Genomic DNA, 15,322 nt, shown 5'->3' on the forward strand with positions numbered 1-15,322 from the left:
GGTTTGTTAAGGCAACAAATGGAGCCCATAGAAGAAACTCTGGGTCCGCAGGTAAGAACTGAACTGGGGGGCTCTCCCCTGGCAGGCAGGGCTGGCCCCGAAGGCTGCACGACCAGGAGCCCAGCCCCCGAGCCCACAGCCCCCCGGGACGGTTCTGGGCTAACTCAATGCCAGACACTAGGCCTATTAACGAGCCACGGCACTTCCCTTGTGGCAGGCCTGGGGCTAGAAACCCAGGAGTCCTGGCTCCCAGCCCCCCACTCCCCAACCACTAGACCCCGCTCCCTGCCCAGAGCCGCAGAAAGGACCCAGGAGTCCTGGCTCCCAGCCCCCCACTCCCCAACCACTAGACCCCGCTCCCTGCCCAGAGCTGCAGAAAGGACCCAGGAGTCCTGGCTCCCAGCCCCCCACTCCCCAACCACTAGACCCCGCTCACCGCCCAGAGCTGCAGAGAGAACCCAGGAGTCCTGGCTCCCAGCCCCCCACTCCCCAACCACTAGACCCCGCTCCCCGCCCAGAGCCACAGAGAGAACCCAGGAGTCCTGGCTCCCAGCCCCCCACTCCCCAACCACTAGACCCCGCTCCCCGCCCAGAGCCGCAGAGAGAACCCAGGAGTCCTGGCTCCCAGCCCCCTTGCGCTAACCACTAGACCCCGCTCCCTTCCCCTCCCCTCGCTGGAGACTGAACCCAGGAGTCCTGACCTTCTTCTCCCCCCCGCAGGCCCCGCTCCGCCACGCCAAGCGCTGCAAGAGCCGCTTCCCGATCTGCACCTTCTGCTGCCGCACCTGAGCCCGCCGCGCACCGCTAGGGGGCGCCGTCACCCCCGGCCCGGCCCGGCCTTGCCCGGCTCCGGCTCCCGGCCGCGCCGCGTCTCCGCCCTGACCCGCCCTATTGCTTCCTTTGCTTCCGTCTCTGTTTGTTATGGGCCATTGAACCTGGGTTTTCAAGTCGGGAGCGTGTCGTCCTCGGTACTGAATTGGACCCAGGAGTCCTGGCTCCCAGCTGCCCCTGCTCTAAATCCCGAGACCCCACCCCCCTGCCAGAGCCAGGGACAGAACCCAGGAGTCCTGGCTCCCTCCCTTCCCCCCTCATTCTAACCAGGACGCTACAGAGGAGGCCGCGGCTCAGAGCCGGGCGAGTCGTGTGCCAGGGCTGGGCGGCTGGTCCCCAGCTGTCCCACCCCAGAGGTGGCTGCATCGCGGCACCGGCCGTTCTCTCTCATCACCCTCTTCCCAGTGCTTTGGTTCCCCTCGGGCCTGGGTGGTGAGTGTCCAGCCACAGGCGAGCGGCTCGAAGAGGGAGGGGAACCCCTGAGGGAAACTGAGGCAACCTCAAACTTTTCAGCCCAGGGAGAAGCTGGAAATGGCTTTTATTTAGCTGCAGCAGCGAAAGGGTTAACACAGGCCGACCTGCTCCACATAACTGTCTGCAGCAGTAGCTGCCTCCCAGGTGTATTAGCAGAGCCCAGAGTGGCCCCCAGCTGAGGGGGGGGCATAGCCCAGACACAGCCAGAGACAGGCCCTGCCCCCGCTGAGATCAGGGCCCGGTTCTGCCAGGTGCTGCCCACAGACAGCGAGAGACCATCTCCACCGAGTAGGCAAGAGACCATCTCACAGCGCAAGTAGGCAAGTGGAATGTTATACTCCTCATTTTACAGCTGGGAAACTGAGGCACAGAGGGGGGTGCGGACTTGCCCAGGGTCACAGAGGCATTCTGGAGTAGAGCTGGGCGTAGGTCCCAGGTGTCCGGCGTCCCAGGCTAGCCACAAGGCAAGCCGGCTATCCCACCGCTGACCCCAGTCTCTTTAGCTCACTGCCTGCAATGAGCCTGTCCCCTTGTCTGTGCTTAGACTTTGGCGTAGATGGTTTCCTGTGTGAATCGTTCCCTGTCGCCTTTCTCCCTGTAGCCTCTTCCTGCTCCTCCTCCTCCCCTCCCTTTCTTCTCAGGGGCTCCCCTTTCCCCAGTGACGTCCTGTGCGGGGACAGACCGGGTTAGCTGGGAAGAGTGGGCGCCATGCCCAGGGGAAAGGATGGGTGGGGACGCCGGTGGGGAGCGCTGGAGTGGGGAAATCCCAGCAGAGGGGGATTCTGGGAGCGGGGGAGGGAGTCCCAGAGCCCATGTGGAGTGGGGGGAGGACTCCCAGCAGGGTGGGGGATGGGGATAAGGGATGGGGTCAGGGTCTGGGATAACCCACTGGAGGGCACCGTGGAAGCTGGATGCTCACAGGAGTGACAGACCTGCCCATCTCCGGTCCCTTGGCACCGTCCGGCCATGGCGGGGCCCCTGCCCCGCTGCCTGGGGTGAAACTATCATCAATGTCCCGCCTCTAGGCCCATCCAGCCTGGTGTCCCGCCTCCTCCCTCCTACCCCAATGGGACCCGTGGTCCATCTATCCCAATATCTCTTCCCTGCCCCGACCACCATCCCAGAGCTGCATGTCAGGGGACACCCAGGGCTGGGCTAGCAGGGGGATGTGGGTCGGGAGTGAGGGGCACCGGGAGAGCTGATGGGGGGTCCCCAGCACTGGGATAGCAGGAGGCTGCGGGTCGGGGTGAGGGGCCCCGGCAGAGCTGGAGGGGGCAAGCTCAGGGCTGGCATAGCAGGGGGCTGTGGGTCGGGATTTAGGGCAGCAGGTGGAATTTCACACTTCCAAGAAGTGATAGTTGATCTTGGGGGATCTATTTATTCCCCCATTCCAGGCTACGGTTCCCACCAGATCCTTCTCCTGTCCCGCCTGACTTTTACCTTCTCTTCACGACTTTCCAGGCCACCACAGCCCCGGCACCAACCAGCACAAGGCTTCCACAAGCTGTCAAGGCCACCATGTGTGTCAGGGAGAAGCCTGCTGCAAACCAACAGCTGGTGTGAGCGGTGGGATCGGCTGGGCAGCAATGGGCCCTTCAGGGCTTGTAATGAACTTGTGGGTACGGCGTAGGGCAGGGTCCCCTGACGGGGAGAGCCGTCGAGGGCTGGCCTAGCCATGGGGACTGAGCCTCCTTGCCCACCTCTCCAGGGAGGCATGGGGGGAAAGGGGGATGGTGGGAACTGTGTGACTTATACCTGGGCTGCCATCTGTCTAAGTGGCTGGCACATAGCACTGTATTTCCTCACATATACATCTCTGGTGAAGACAAACAGGCCACTGTTTTTTGCTAATGGCAAAACTGGATCCCATGCCCAGCCCCCCGGCCGGGCCCCACAGCTCCCCGCTCACGACGGGGCCCTGCGCCCACGAAGTTGCCCGCAGCTCTGGGCCCTCGAAGTCCCCGGGGAGGGTGCGGTTGGGCAGGGGCCACTCGAGGCGGGGCGGGGGGTTCCCCTCGGCCGCGCAGTGACACGTGGCCTCTACCCCGGGCCCGCTGCCCCGCACCGTGCAGTTCCCCCACGGCAGCAGCTTCGGCGGGTCTGCAACGGGACACGGGATGTGTGGGAGGCCGTGCCTCCTGGAACCCCACTGCCCTTCTATAGAACCCAGGAGTCCTGGCTCTCAGCCCACCCCCCTGCCACTAGACCCCACGCCCCTCCCAGAGCCAGGGATAGAACCCAGGAATCCTTGCTGCCAGCCGCCCCACCCACCGCTGCACTGACCCACCTCTAACCACTACACCCCGCTCCCCTGCTGGAGCTGGATCAGCGTCACTGACAGTGGACGTGGAGCCGGACAGCTCTGCGGGTGGAGACCCCGACCACGGCGGGGTACATGATGGTGGAGACGAGCTCTTTGCAGTCATCCCCCAGGGCCGGCGTGAAACTGAGCACGGAGGTGTACAAGAAGCTGCCGTTCTCCAGGGCGACCGAGACGTTCCTGGCTGTATTGTCGAACCCCACGGTCCAGGTGATTTGGGGAGGGGTCCCAGAGCAGGTCCCCGGAGCCTGGCAGGTCACATTCACCAGCTGTCCGGACAGCAGCACCTTGGGGACCCCCGGCACCGGCTCCTCCATCAACTCGAAGCAGACCACACCATTAAAATTCAACTCAGTGGGGAATTACTGGGGTTAATCCCCGGAACTCATTGCCACTGGGTATTAGTGGGCTTAACCAGTGGGACTCCCTGCCACTGGATGTTGTTAATCTCCAGAACTCCCTGCCACTGGCTATAAGCAGAGTTAATACTGCTGAGCTCTCCAGGACCCGCCGGCCTCACCTGTCACGTCCACCGGCGGTTGGGCCTCCATGTAGCTGTACTGAAAGTCTCCCTTCATGAAGCGGAAGTAGTAGTGGGCCCTGTCTCGGGCCCTCATGTTGCTGATGCTCAGGGAGTCCCCTACCATGTGGATCCAGCACCCAGGCTCCCGAAGGGCCCTGCCAGGATCTGTGGTGGCCACGGCCGGGCCAGTGTCCCTGTTGTCGTCCTTAAGGAACCAGTATTTGTAGGCGACCCCAGAGGACTCGAACTTGGCTGTGAAATTACAGGGGAGCAGGACGCAGAGACCCTGCTGGGCCGTGACACGGGACGGGACGTGGATCTGATAGACGGGCTCCTGGCAGAGCCGACTTGCCGGGGAAACAGACCAGCTTTGCCGGTGCCCCTCAGGCCCGACCCGCGCCCCCCCCGATCCACCCCCACCCCACACAGAGCTCTGCCCGTGCCCCTCAGTCCCTACCCATGCCCCCCGATCCACCCGTGCCCCCACACAGAGCTCTGCCCGTGCCCCTCAGTCCCCACCCGTGCCCCCCGATCCACCCCAGCCCCACACAGAGCTCTGCCCGTGCCCCTCAGCCCTGACCCACAGCCCCCTGCTAGCCCAGCCCTGGGTTCCCCCCACCCCACAGCATTGCCAGAGCCCCTGTAATTCCCCAAACAGTAATTTATTTGTCCAGTCTCAGGGATTTCCCTGCCACCCCCCGAAATCCCCCATCGCCCCCCAGTGTTGAAGCCAAACCAGGGGAGGAACATCCCAGGAACCCAAGATGGCACCAACCTGCCCCCTGCAGATTCAAGTGGGGCATCGACGTCCGAACGGCCCAAAGCACAAACCAAGCCGCCGACTGAAGAAACCGCAACCTAGGGGCAGTTCTCCATGTTTCTGGCTCAAACGTTTCCCATGTAGTGACCTTACAAAAGAAGCCCCTGGGGCACCTCTTGCCGCAAAGCGTCTCACTGACAGAGCGGGGAAAAGCGGAGAGCGGAGTGGGGTCCAGTGGGTTAGAGGAGGGGGGGCTGGGACCAGGACTCCTGGGTTCTGTCCCTGACTATGGGAGGGAATGGAAGGGGATTGGAGTCTAGTAGGGAGGGGGAGACTGGGAGCCAGGACTCCTGGGTTCCATCCCCAGCTCTGGGAGGGGAGTGGAGTAGAGTCTAGTGGGTTGGGGGGGGGGCTGGGAGCCAGGACTCTTGGGTTCTATCCCCCACTCTGGGAGGGGAGTGGAGTGGAGTCTAGTGGGTTAGAGGAGAGGGACTGGGAGCCAGGACTCCTGGGTTCCATCCCCAGCTCTGAGGGATTCCTGCCGGCCCAGCTGTCTCTGCTGTTGTTCTCTTACCCTGGCAGAGCAGTGCGAGGATGATTTCAATGCAGAGCTTGGTGGAAGGGGGCATCTGGCTGGCTCCTTGCACCCACACCCTCCCGCTCAGCAGCTCCCGGGGGGCTGCCAGCGCCTGGACTCACGGGCTCCGCGATTTGCTCCTCTCAGCGGGTCCCAGATCGCTGCGTTAGCGCTGGGGGGGGGCTGGGAGCCAGGACTCCTGGGTTCTAGCCCTGGCTCGGGGAGGGGACTGGGGATGAGTGGTTAGAGTGGACCGGGGCTGGGACTCACACACAGGGTCTGTCTGTACTTACCCAGGGCCCGGGTGATTCTGCGCCCAGCCCAGAACTGAGCGGGTGCCGAACCAGAGATACTGCAACTCCCACCTCCCAGAGGGAAACCACTTCCTGCCAAAACCGCCCAGCCCCACACAGCACTGACCCACGGGCCCCTGAAGTCCAGCGTCCCGCCTGCCCCCATCCATGCGCACACAGAGCTGGGGGCAGTGCCCTCTCCCTGCGTCCCTCCCCCACCGCCTGTGCGCTCAGCCCCTGGGCCTCTCCCACACCCCGGCCCTGGTTTTCACACCAGCTGCTGGAAATGTGCCTGGCTGACCGGGGTGAGGTTTTCCGGGGTGCGAGCTTGGCTGGTGAGCAGCCGTGTCCCCTCCACCTTCCAGCCCAAGATGCTGCTTTGCTGGCAAACTGCCCCCCGGCCTCTGCCCACACCCGGCCTCCAGCCTGTGGCTGGCTTCACCACCCGGCTACTCCCGAATTAAACTTCAGAGCAACCCCAGCAAGTGCTCGGTCCCTCCCCGCTCCCTGCTGGAGATCTGCGGCGTGCACGGCCCAGTCCGCGCCCGGTGCCGTACGGGTCCGTCAGCTCAGCAAAGGCCAGCGTCCTGCCCCAGTGCCGTAGTCCCCAGCCCCGGTTCCCACACACGCCGGCGTCGAGGGAACGCGAACGCGACCGGATTCACTCCGGCACGGCAGCTGCTCAGTGACGAGGCCTGAAAGTCAGCGTTGGGTACAGAGGAAATCAAAAGGCCAGCTGGGCAAACTCACAGCTAAGGTCACCGGCTAAATCAACAGCAAAGCGACCGATTTGTCGCACCCAAAGCTGTGGTACGTTTCACAGGCTGGCTGTCCTTGCAGCCGGGGGCCCCCTCCTCCCGTCACATAACATGCAAACCAGGGGGCACCTGGCAAAATGAACAGATGGCAGGTTTAATGCAAACTACACAAAGAACTGTTTCTCACCGCCCCCCACCGCCATGCCGTTAACCTGTGGAACTCCTTGCCTGGGGGCTGTTGTGAGGACCAAACCTAGAACTGGCTTCAAAAAAGGATGACAAGTTCCTGGAGGATCCGTCCAATAGCAGCTGTTAGCCAAGATGGGCAGGTGGCAGAGGGAAGTGTGGGGACTCACAGAGCCTGTGGCCGTAGTGGGGGGCAGGCAGGGTTCCCACCTGCAGACAGCAGGGGGCAGCAAATGCCCCCCAGACGCCAGTGGGAAGCCCCCCAGAAGGTCACCTCCCTCCTCGAACTTCTGTCAGGTGGGCGGCTTATAATGGAGCTGGCGATCGTATGCCAGTCAATATGGTAGCGACTGGGACACGGCCTGTGGGTAGGTTAGAATTGAGCCTGTGTGTGTGTGTGTGTGTGTGTGTGTGTGTGAGTAGATATGTGGGGGGGGGCGGCACAGAGCTACATTAGATGGGTGGCTTATTGTGGGGTTGCACGTCTCTGTGAGTAATTATGGTAACTAGGCCATTCCTCGCCCCAGAGCCAGCCAGATTCTGCCCCCACCCCCGCCCCCACTTCCTGGATGGGAGCTGGCGCCCCCTAGTGGGGAAAGACCTCGTGTCCCATCCCCTGCCCAGCAGCTGTCCTGGCTCCTAGACCCCCTGCTTTAAGCCCCAGACCCCACTCCCCTCCTACTGCCAGGGAGAGAACCCAGGAGTCCTGACTCCTAGCCCCCGCCCAGCTCTAATTACCAGACCCCACTCTCCTCCTACTGCCAGGGAGAGAACCCAGGAGTCCTGACTCCTAGCCCCCGCCCAGCTCTAATTACCAGACCCCACTCCCCTCCTACTGCCAGGGAGAGAACCCAGGAGTCCTGACTCCTAGCCCCCGCCCAGCTCTAATTACCAGACCCCACTCCCCTCCTACTGCCAGGGAGAGAACCCAGGAGTCCTGACTCCTAGCCCCCGCCCAGCTCTAATTACCAGACCCCACTCCCCTCCTACCGCCAGGGAGAGAACCCAGGAGTCCTGACTCCTAGCCCCCGCCCAGCTCTAATTACCAGACCCCACTCCCCTCCTACCGCCAGGGAGAGAACCCAGGAGTCCTGACTCCTAGCCCCCGCCCAGCTCTAATTACCAGACCCCACTCCCCTCCTACTGCCAGGGAGAGAACCCAGGAGTCCTGACTCCTAGCCCCCGCCCAGCTCTAATTACCAGACCCCACTCCCCTCCTACTGCCAGGGAGAGAACCCAGGAGTCCTGACTCCTAGCCCCCGCCCAGCTCTAATTACCAGACCCCACTCCCCTCCTACTGCCAGGGAGAGAACCCAGGAGTCCTGACTCCTAGCCCCCGCCCAGCTCTAATTACCAGACCCCACTCCCCTCCTACCGCCAGGGAGAGAACCCAGGAGTCCTGACTCCTAGCCCCCGCCCAGCTCTAATTACCAGACCCCACTCCCCTCCTACTGCCAGGGAGAGAACCCAGGAGTCCTGACTCCTAGCCCCCGCCCAGCTCTAATTACCAGACCCCACTCCCCTCCTACCGCCAGGGAGAGAACCCAGGAGTCCTGACTCCTAGCCCCCGCCCAGCTCTAATTACCAGACCCCACTCCCCTCCTACCGCCAGGGAGAGAACCCAGAAGACCTTTGATGGACATGGGAGGGGAGTCTGGGGGTCATGGGGGGGGGATTAAACCACCAGAGAGGAGTCTTAGAGAACAGGATCTTTAATCTCCATGGAACAAGGGGGGGGCTCATTGCTGGGGGGTCCAGCAGGGTGCAGTAGGGACCCCCTCTCTCTCTCACACACACACGCTGCCCCCTGCTCGCGGCTGTTGGGGGAATAGGTCCCAGGACACTGCAGGCTCCATCCGGCCCACTAGGCTCCCGGCCCCATCCTTGGTGCCACCGTGGGCCCCACACTCGGCTCTAGGAGGGTTGGTGGGCGACCAGCGTCACCACACCTGGGGGGAGAGAAGAGAAATGGGCTCAGAGCAGCAATGGGAGCATCATCTGCTGGTACGCAGCCCCCCACCCCAGAGGTGGCTGCATCTCAGCGCCGGGCGAGGGGTCCCTGTATCACCAGCCCCTGCGCCCCACCCCAGAGGCAGCTGCCTTTCGACACTCCCCTATGTTGCACTCACCGGTGATGAGGAAGAGGGGGAAGGAGGCCCAGCCGAGGCCGAAGGACCAGCCGAAGGTGACTTGGCCCGGGGCGACATTCACGGCCCCAGCGAACTCCCCTGTGTACACGGCCAGCGCGATCATGGCACAGAGCCCTGGGGCAAAGGGAACAGGACGGACACCCCTTAGGGCGGCCCACGCACAGCCCCAGCCCCTGCCCCGTCCCACCACCGGGGGGGGCTGCCAGAGCCCAGGGCAGGATTCTGGGACGGGGACGGCTGGGGCTCAGTTCCCCTCCTCTGGCTGTGGGCGGGGGAAGATGAGTTCCCGCGGGAGGGCGGAAGGGGGGACGTACCCGCACTGAAGCTGCCCAGGAAGGAGACCAAGGTCAGGGACACGGAGCCGGGGTGGGAGTGCAGGAACGAGGCGAGAAGAGCGAACGAGGAGACCGACCCAGCGATCACGCCCAGCACTGTGAAAACCCTGGTGACCTTTAAAGAGACTGTAGTAAAGGACCAGGTTAAATAAACAACACTGCATTGAACTGGTCAGAGAACCCAGGAGTCCTGCCACCCAACCCCCCCTGCTCTAACCACTAGCCCCCATTCCCCTCCCACAGCCAGGGACAGACCTGCCCAAAGATGCTGGTTGGTGGCAGAGGTGGGATCCCTGGCGGAGCCGGGCTGCCCTTACCTGATGCTGAAGAAATTTGTCCACACACCGAATTCAGGCAGCTCTTCCACAGCCCCTCATGGAGGGACTCGAGGACGGCATCGTCCACCAGCCAGTGGTCGGAGCCCAGGGCCACCAGCAGCAGCAGGAGGCTGAGCAGGGCCAGGACGGTGCTGAGGATCCGGGGAGACGCCATCGCGTGGGGGGCAGCGCTGGGATCCGGGAAGCAGCTGGGGGTGGGGAATGAGTCAGAAGCAAATCCTGGCCCAGAGCAGCTGGGCTGAACCAGAGCCTTGGGGCCTGGACCTCAGGCCGCTCCACAGATGGATCCAGGTCGATGGGTGCGTGTGGGACGGATGGAGGGATGGGGCGGGGCATGTGGGGAGAGGTGGATGGAGGAATGGGGATGGACAGGTGGATGGATGGGGTGTGGGGAGGGGTAGAGGGTGTGTGTATGGAGAAGGAGGGATGGGGTGGGGCGTGTGGGAAGGGAGGGATGGACAGAGGGATGTGCATGGGGAGGGATGGGGGTGTGTGGGGAGGGATGGAGGATGGGGTGTGGGTGGGGGAGGAGGGATGGATATGTGGGGAGGGATGGGACAGTGTGTGTGGGGAGGGTGGATGGTAGGTGGGGAGAGGGATGGGAAGGGGGTGGGTGGGGAAGGATGGAGGGAGGGAGCAGGCAGGGTGTGTGGGGAGGGTGGGGAGAGGGATGGGAAGGGGGTGGGTGGGGCAGGAGGGAGGGAGGGGGCAGGGTGTGTGGGGAGGGTGGGGAGAGGGATGGGATCAGGGCGTGTGGGGAGGGCTGGAGGGATGGATGGGGTGTGTGTGGGGAGGGATGGAGGGAGGGGGTGGGGCGTGTGGGGAGGGTTGGAGGTGTGGGGGAGAGCTGGAGGGATGGATGGGGTGTGTGATAAATAAGAGGGGGGGGTAGCTCCCTTTGATGGACACCCACCCAGCCAGTTACCTGTCAAATCCCTCTTGGTAGCTGTCCTCGACTTGCTTTACCTGTAAAGGAGTAAAAAGTCCCCCTGGGCAAGAAGGGAAAGGGGGCGCCTGGCCCACAGGGCCAAGGGGAAGGTCGAACTTTTTTAAAATTGGGAAAGAAACTTTCCCTTTGTCTGTTCTCTGGGGCTGGAGGGACGGAGCAGCCCTGCCATGAGCCGCGAAGCCAGGTATGAGCCGATCACGCCCAGATCGACCTCGTGCCGGTGGATCACAAGGTTTAGCTAGACGGGATCAGGGGTATTTCTTTTATTTCGGTTTGGCTCGTGGACTCCTCTGTGCTAACCCCAGTTGCTTTTGTTGGCTTGTAACCTTTACGCTGAACCCCCAAGGACGCTCGTTTGGGTGCTTGGGTTTGGAATGGCTCTTTTAAAATCGAGCAAAAGCCTAAAATCCAGATGTTTGGGGGATTTTTTTAATAAAATTTACCTTTTTTCAGAACAGGATCCGATTTTTTGGTGTCCCTAAGAGGTTTGGGCCCATGTTGCTAAATTAGCTGATAGCCCCTGCTCATCGCCTTTGTTTTCTGTCTCAGCTCTTCCCCGGAGGGGGGTGAAAGGGCTCGAGGGCGCCCCACGGGGAGGGATTCCCCAGGGCGCCTTCCTGGGTCCAAGGGGGGTTTCTTGCGTTTGGGTGCTGGCAGCGTTCAGCGAGCCAAGGTCAGAGAGAAGCTGCAAGCCCGGGGGTTTAATGCCAGCCTGGGGGGTGGCCACTATTAACTTTTAAAATCCTTGCGGGGCCCCCACTTCTGCACTCGGAGTGACAGAGTGGGGATTCAGCCCTGACAGGGTGTGTGTAGGGAGGAATGGGATGGGATGGGGTGTGTGGGGAGGGATGGAGGAATGGGGTGATATGTTTGTGGGGTGGGAGATATGGGGAGGGATGGGATGCGGTGGACGGGGGGGTGGGGAAGGATGGAGGAATGGGGTGAGATGTGTGTGGTGTGGGGAGGGATGGAGGGATGGGGGAGGTGTGGGGGGAGTGGGGGGTGGGGAGGGAGGCCCGGAGGGCTGGGGTGCGTGGGGAGGGAGGGCTGGAGGGATGGATGGGGTGGGGCGTGTGGGGAGGGATGGGATGCGGTGGATGGGGGGGGTGGGGAAGGATGGAGGAATGGGGTGAGATGTGTGGGGGGTGGGGCATGTGGGGAGGGATGGGGTGAGGGAGCCCTGGAGGGCTGGATAGGGTGGGGTGTGTGGGGAGGAATGGATGGGTGGGGTGAGGTGTGTATGGGGTGGGGAGGGATGGATGGATGGGGCGGGGGTGGGACAGGTTGAGGTTCCCAAAGGGGGTGCTCTAGGTGGGCTGGGCACCTGCCATTCAGGGGTCTCAGTGCCGGGCGAGGGGTCCCTGTATAACCAGGGGGTCTCTGTGAGGGGCGGGGGCGGGGCGGAAAGCTGGGCTGGGCCCCGGGGTCCCTGTGCCCACTTGTCCCAGTGAGGGGGAAAGACGAACCGAAGGGGGAGGAAGAGGAAACCCGACACCCACTAACCATGTGCTATGGGGCAGGGTGGGGGGCAGGACCACACCCAAATCACAGCCTGAGAGATGGAGGGTGAGACCCGCAGCTTAGAGAGAGGGGTGTGTGAGGGGACGGACGGACAGAGGGGCATACGAGGGGATGGCTGGACGGACAAAGAGGTGTGAGAGGGGATGGACAGAGGGTGGGTGTGTGAGGGGATGGGCGGATGGATGGACGGAGGGGTGTGTGGGGGTGAACAGATGTATGGATGGAGGGCGCGGGGATGGCTGGACGGAGGGTGGGTACGTTTGCGGATGGAGGTGGGGGTTTGGGGATGGACGGACGGACAGAGGGGTGTGTGGGGGTGGACAGATGTATGGATGGAGGGCGAGGGGATGGCTGGACAGACGGGATGTGTGTGAGGGGATGCATGAATGGATGGAGTGGTGTCGGGGGGATGGCCAGTGGGTGGGTATATTTGTGGACAGAGGTGGGGGTTGGTTGGACATAGGGGTGTGTGAGGGGAGGGACAGACAGAGGGGTGGGGGGGAGTGGCTGGAGGATGGGTACGTTTGTGGATGGAGGTGGGGCTTTGGGGCTGGCTGGACAGAGGGGCAGAGGGGTGTGTGGGGGGAGGGACAGGCAGAGGGGTGTGTGGGGAGGTGGCTGGAGGGTGGGTACGTTTGCGGATGGAGGTGGGGCTTTGGGGCTGGCTGGACAGAGGGGCAGAGGGGTGTGGGGGGGGTGGCTGGAGGGTGGGTACGTTTGCGGATGGAGGTGGGGGTTTGGGGCTGGCTGGACAGAGGGGCAGAGGGGTGTGTGGGGGGAGGGACAGGCAGAGGGGTGTGTGGGGAGGTGGCTGGAGGGTGGGTACGTTTGCGGATGGAGGTGGGGGTTTGGGGCTGGCTGGACAGAGGGGCAGAGGGGTGTGTGGGGGGAGGGACAGGCAGAGGGGTGGGGGGGAGTGGCTGGAGGATGGGTACGTTTGTGGATGGAGGTGGGGCTTTGGGGCTGGCTGGACAGAGGGGCAGAGGGGTGTGGGGGGGAGGGACAGACAGAGGGGTGGGGGGGAGTGGCTGGAGGGTGGGTACGTTTGCGGATGGAGGTGGGGCTTTGGGGCTGGCTGGACAGAGGGGCAGAGGGGTGTGTGGGGGGAGGGACAGGCAGAGGGGTGTGGGGGGGGGAGTGGCTGGAGGGTGGGTACGTTTGTGGATGGAGGTGGGGGTTTGGGGCTGGCTGGACAGAGGGGCAGAGGGGTGTGTGGGGGGAGGGACAGGCAGAGGGGTGGGGGGGAGTGGCTGGAGGGTGGGTACGTTTGTGGATGGAGGTGGGGCTTTGGGGCTGGCTGGACAGAGGGGCAGAGGGGTGTGGGGGGGGTGGCTGGAGGGTGGGTACGTTTGCGGATGGAGGTGGGGGTTTGGGGCTGGCTGGACAGAGGGGCAGAGGGGTGTGGGGGGGGTGGCTGGAGGGTGGGTACGTTTGCGGATGGAGGTGGGGGTTTAGGGCTGGCCGGATGGGGGCGGGGTTGGGGTGGGCCAGAAGGGGTTGTGGGTCCAGACAGACACTCGAACCCCCCCATCCCAAGCTCCCCCTTCACCTGCTCTTCGTCGCCTGCTCCCCCGCAGGGTTGGCTCCGGCTCCAGCCCTGACCCCCCCATGGGGCCTCTTGCTCCCGGGTGGCTTCCTGGGAGGGGCAGGGATGCAGCAAGGGCCCATTGCACCATCCCCACATCCTCTGTGTCAGTTCCTCCCTGCAGCCCGCGAACCCCCCCCCCCCCCCCCGCCAGCGCCCTCAGCTGCCCCCGGGGTCTCCCATCCGAGCCCCAACCACCCCCCAGCCTGCTTAGCAAGGGAAACCCCTGAGTATAGACCCCAGGAGTCCTGACCCCCCCCGCACCTGCTCTCCCACTCCCCTCCCAGAGCCGGACAGAGAACCCAGGAGTCTGGGCTCCCAGCCCCCCCCCTGCTCTAACCACTAGCCCCCACTCTCCTCCCAGAGCTGGGGATTGAACCCAGGAGTCCTTTGATGCACACTTGAGGGGAGTGTGGGGATAGGGGGCCCTCTGGGGGGGGGGAATAAGTCACCAGACAGGAGGCTCTGAGAACAGGCCCTTCACTCTCCATGGAACAAGGGGGGGGGGGGGGTTGGCAGGTTTTTTTCCCAGGGGAGGGGTAGTAAGAAGAAGAGGGGAGGGGATCACTGCTTGGGTCTGTGGGAACCCAGGGTAACACACACACAGAGCAGGGCCCAGCCCCTCCAGCAGGGGGCAGCAGGGACACACACACACACACACAGAGCAGGGCCCAGCCCCTCCAGCAGGGGGCAGCAGGGACACACTCACACACACACACAGCAGGCCCCAGCCCCTCCAGCAGGGGGCAGCAGGGACACACTCACACACACACAGCAGGGCCCAGCCCCTCCAGCAGGGGGCAGCACACACAACCACACGGTTGGCCCTTCGGCACTCCCACAGCAAGCCGGATTACCCACAGGCACGTGTCGAGCCACTGGCTCGGGGGCTACATGGCCAAGGTCTAGTCTGGTGCCTGGTGAAGCCACTTACACTCCTGGACATGACCATAACGTGCACCCGCCTGGAGGGTGGCACCGTGGCAGGACTGCTGGGCGGGAGGGGGCACGTCCTATAAAACACTGGTGCCATCTTCCGAGAAAGGCCGGGTGGGGGTTCCTTGGCTGGAGCACGGCCAGGGGGCGTGACCCCGCTTCCCCCGGGGCGTCACCAGGTAACGTGGGTGCACCCGGCCCGCCAAGCTCGTTATCCAAGCGTGCCGCTGACGGTGAGTCTCGAGACGCCGCCACGTTGTCCGTCTCTGTGCTGCCACGTCTCTTCGCAGGGAGCTCTCGCAAGCAGGCCGGGGTGTTTGCTCTCCGCCATCACGGGGCCCAGTTGCGTCCTGGGCCCCAGGCATTGGTGGCAGGGCTGGGATTCCTAACTGGGGTTTGGCTGCCTGCTTTGGCCACCTCTGGTCCAGGCCTGGCGTATACGGCGCAGATAAGCAACTTGCAATAAGCAACCCTGCCGGCTCTGCCGCGCCGATTCGAACTCTGATGCAAAAGCGACCGAGAAAGGGCCAGACATCGGCAACTGCTCGGCAGAGGATGATCGGCTTTAAACTAGTTTCTCTCTCTGCCCTGTTTTCGACACAGCTTCATTCGCTTCACAGATCTGGGATACAATTTTCCAAAGAATCTAAATGACTGAGGCATCTAATTCTCATGGGACTGAGGACCCCACAGCTTAGATCCCCAAAGGTATGCATGCTCCTAACTCCCATTGGCTCTTCATAGGTATTTTGGCACTTGTGTCTACATATGCACCTTTGAGGAAAT

At 63.3% G+C, this 15,322-nt stretch overlaps 1 protein-coding gene across 2 annotated transcripts; it reads right to left on the minus strand.

Annotated features, from left to right (window-relative positions):
• Window positions 1-8,432: 8,432 nt before the first annotated feature.
• On the minus strand, window positions 8,433-13,628 carry LOC140902732 (protein NKG7). Of its 2 annotated transcripts, none has more exons than XM_073323111.2 (5): window positions 13,565-13,628; window positions 9,525-9,733; window positions 9,187-9,333; window positions 8,852-8,986; window positions 8,433-8,671 (listed from the first exon to the last, which is right to left on the minus strand). In XM_073323111.2, the coding sequence occupies exons 2-5, from the start codon at window positions 9,697-9,699 to the stop codon at window positions 8,637-8,639; spliced, it is 492 nt and encodes a 163-aa protein (XP_073179212.2). In that variant the 5' UTR covers window positions 9,700-9,733; window positions 13,565-13,628; the 3' UTR covers window positions 8,433-8,636. The 2 variants fall into 2 exon arrangements, with proteins under 2 accessions (XP_073179212.2, XP_078706631.1); XM_078850505.1 differs by lacking the exon at window positions 13,565-13,628 and adding an exon at window positions 10,471-10,549.
• Between the last annotated feature and the right edge of the window lie 1,694 nt (window positions 13,629-15,322).

The sequence above is a fragment of the Lepidochelys kempii genome, chromosome 24, assembly GCF_965140285.1.
Source record: "Lepidochelys kempii isolate rLepKem1 chromosome 24, rLepKem1.hap1, whole genome shotgun sequence".
NCBI lineage: Eukaryota > Metazoa > Chordata > Testudines > Cheloniidae > Lepidochelys > Lepidochelys kempii.

What these genes read in the sequence shown, in the direction of transcription:
- LOC140902732 (XM_073323111.2), bottom strand. Translation starts at nt 9,699, where the DNA reads ATGGCGTCTCCCCGGATCCTCAGCACCGTCCTGGCCCTGCTCAGCCTC. An exon ending in ACAAATTTCTTCAGCATCAG is followed by an intron (nt 9,334 to 9,524) that starts GTAAGGGCAGCC and finishes CCTTTACTACAG; the next exon opens with TCTCTTTAAAGGTCACCAGG. An exon ending in CCTGGGCAGCTTCAGTGCGG is followed by an intron (nt 8,987 to 9,186) that starts GTACGTCCCCCC and finishes CCTTTGCCCCAG; the next exon opens with GGCTCTGTGCCATGATCGCG.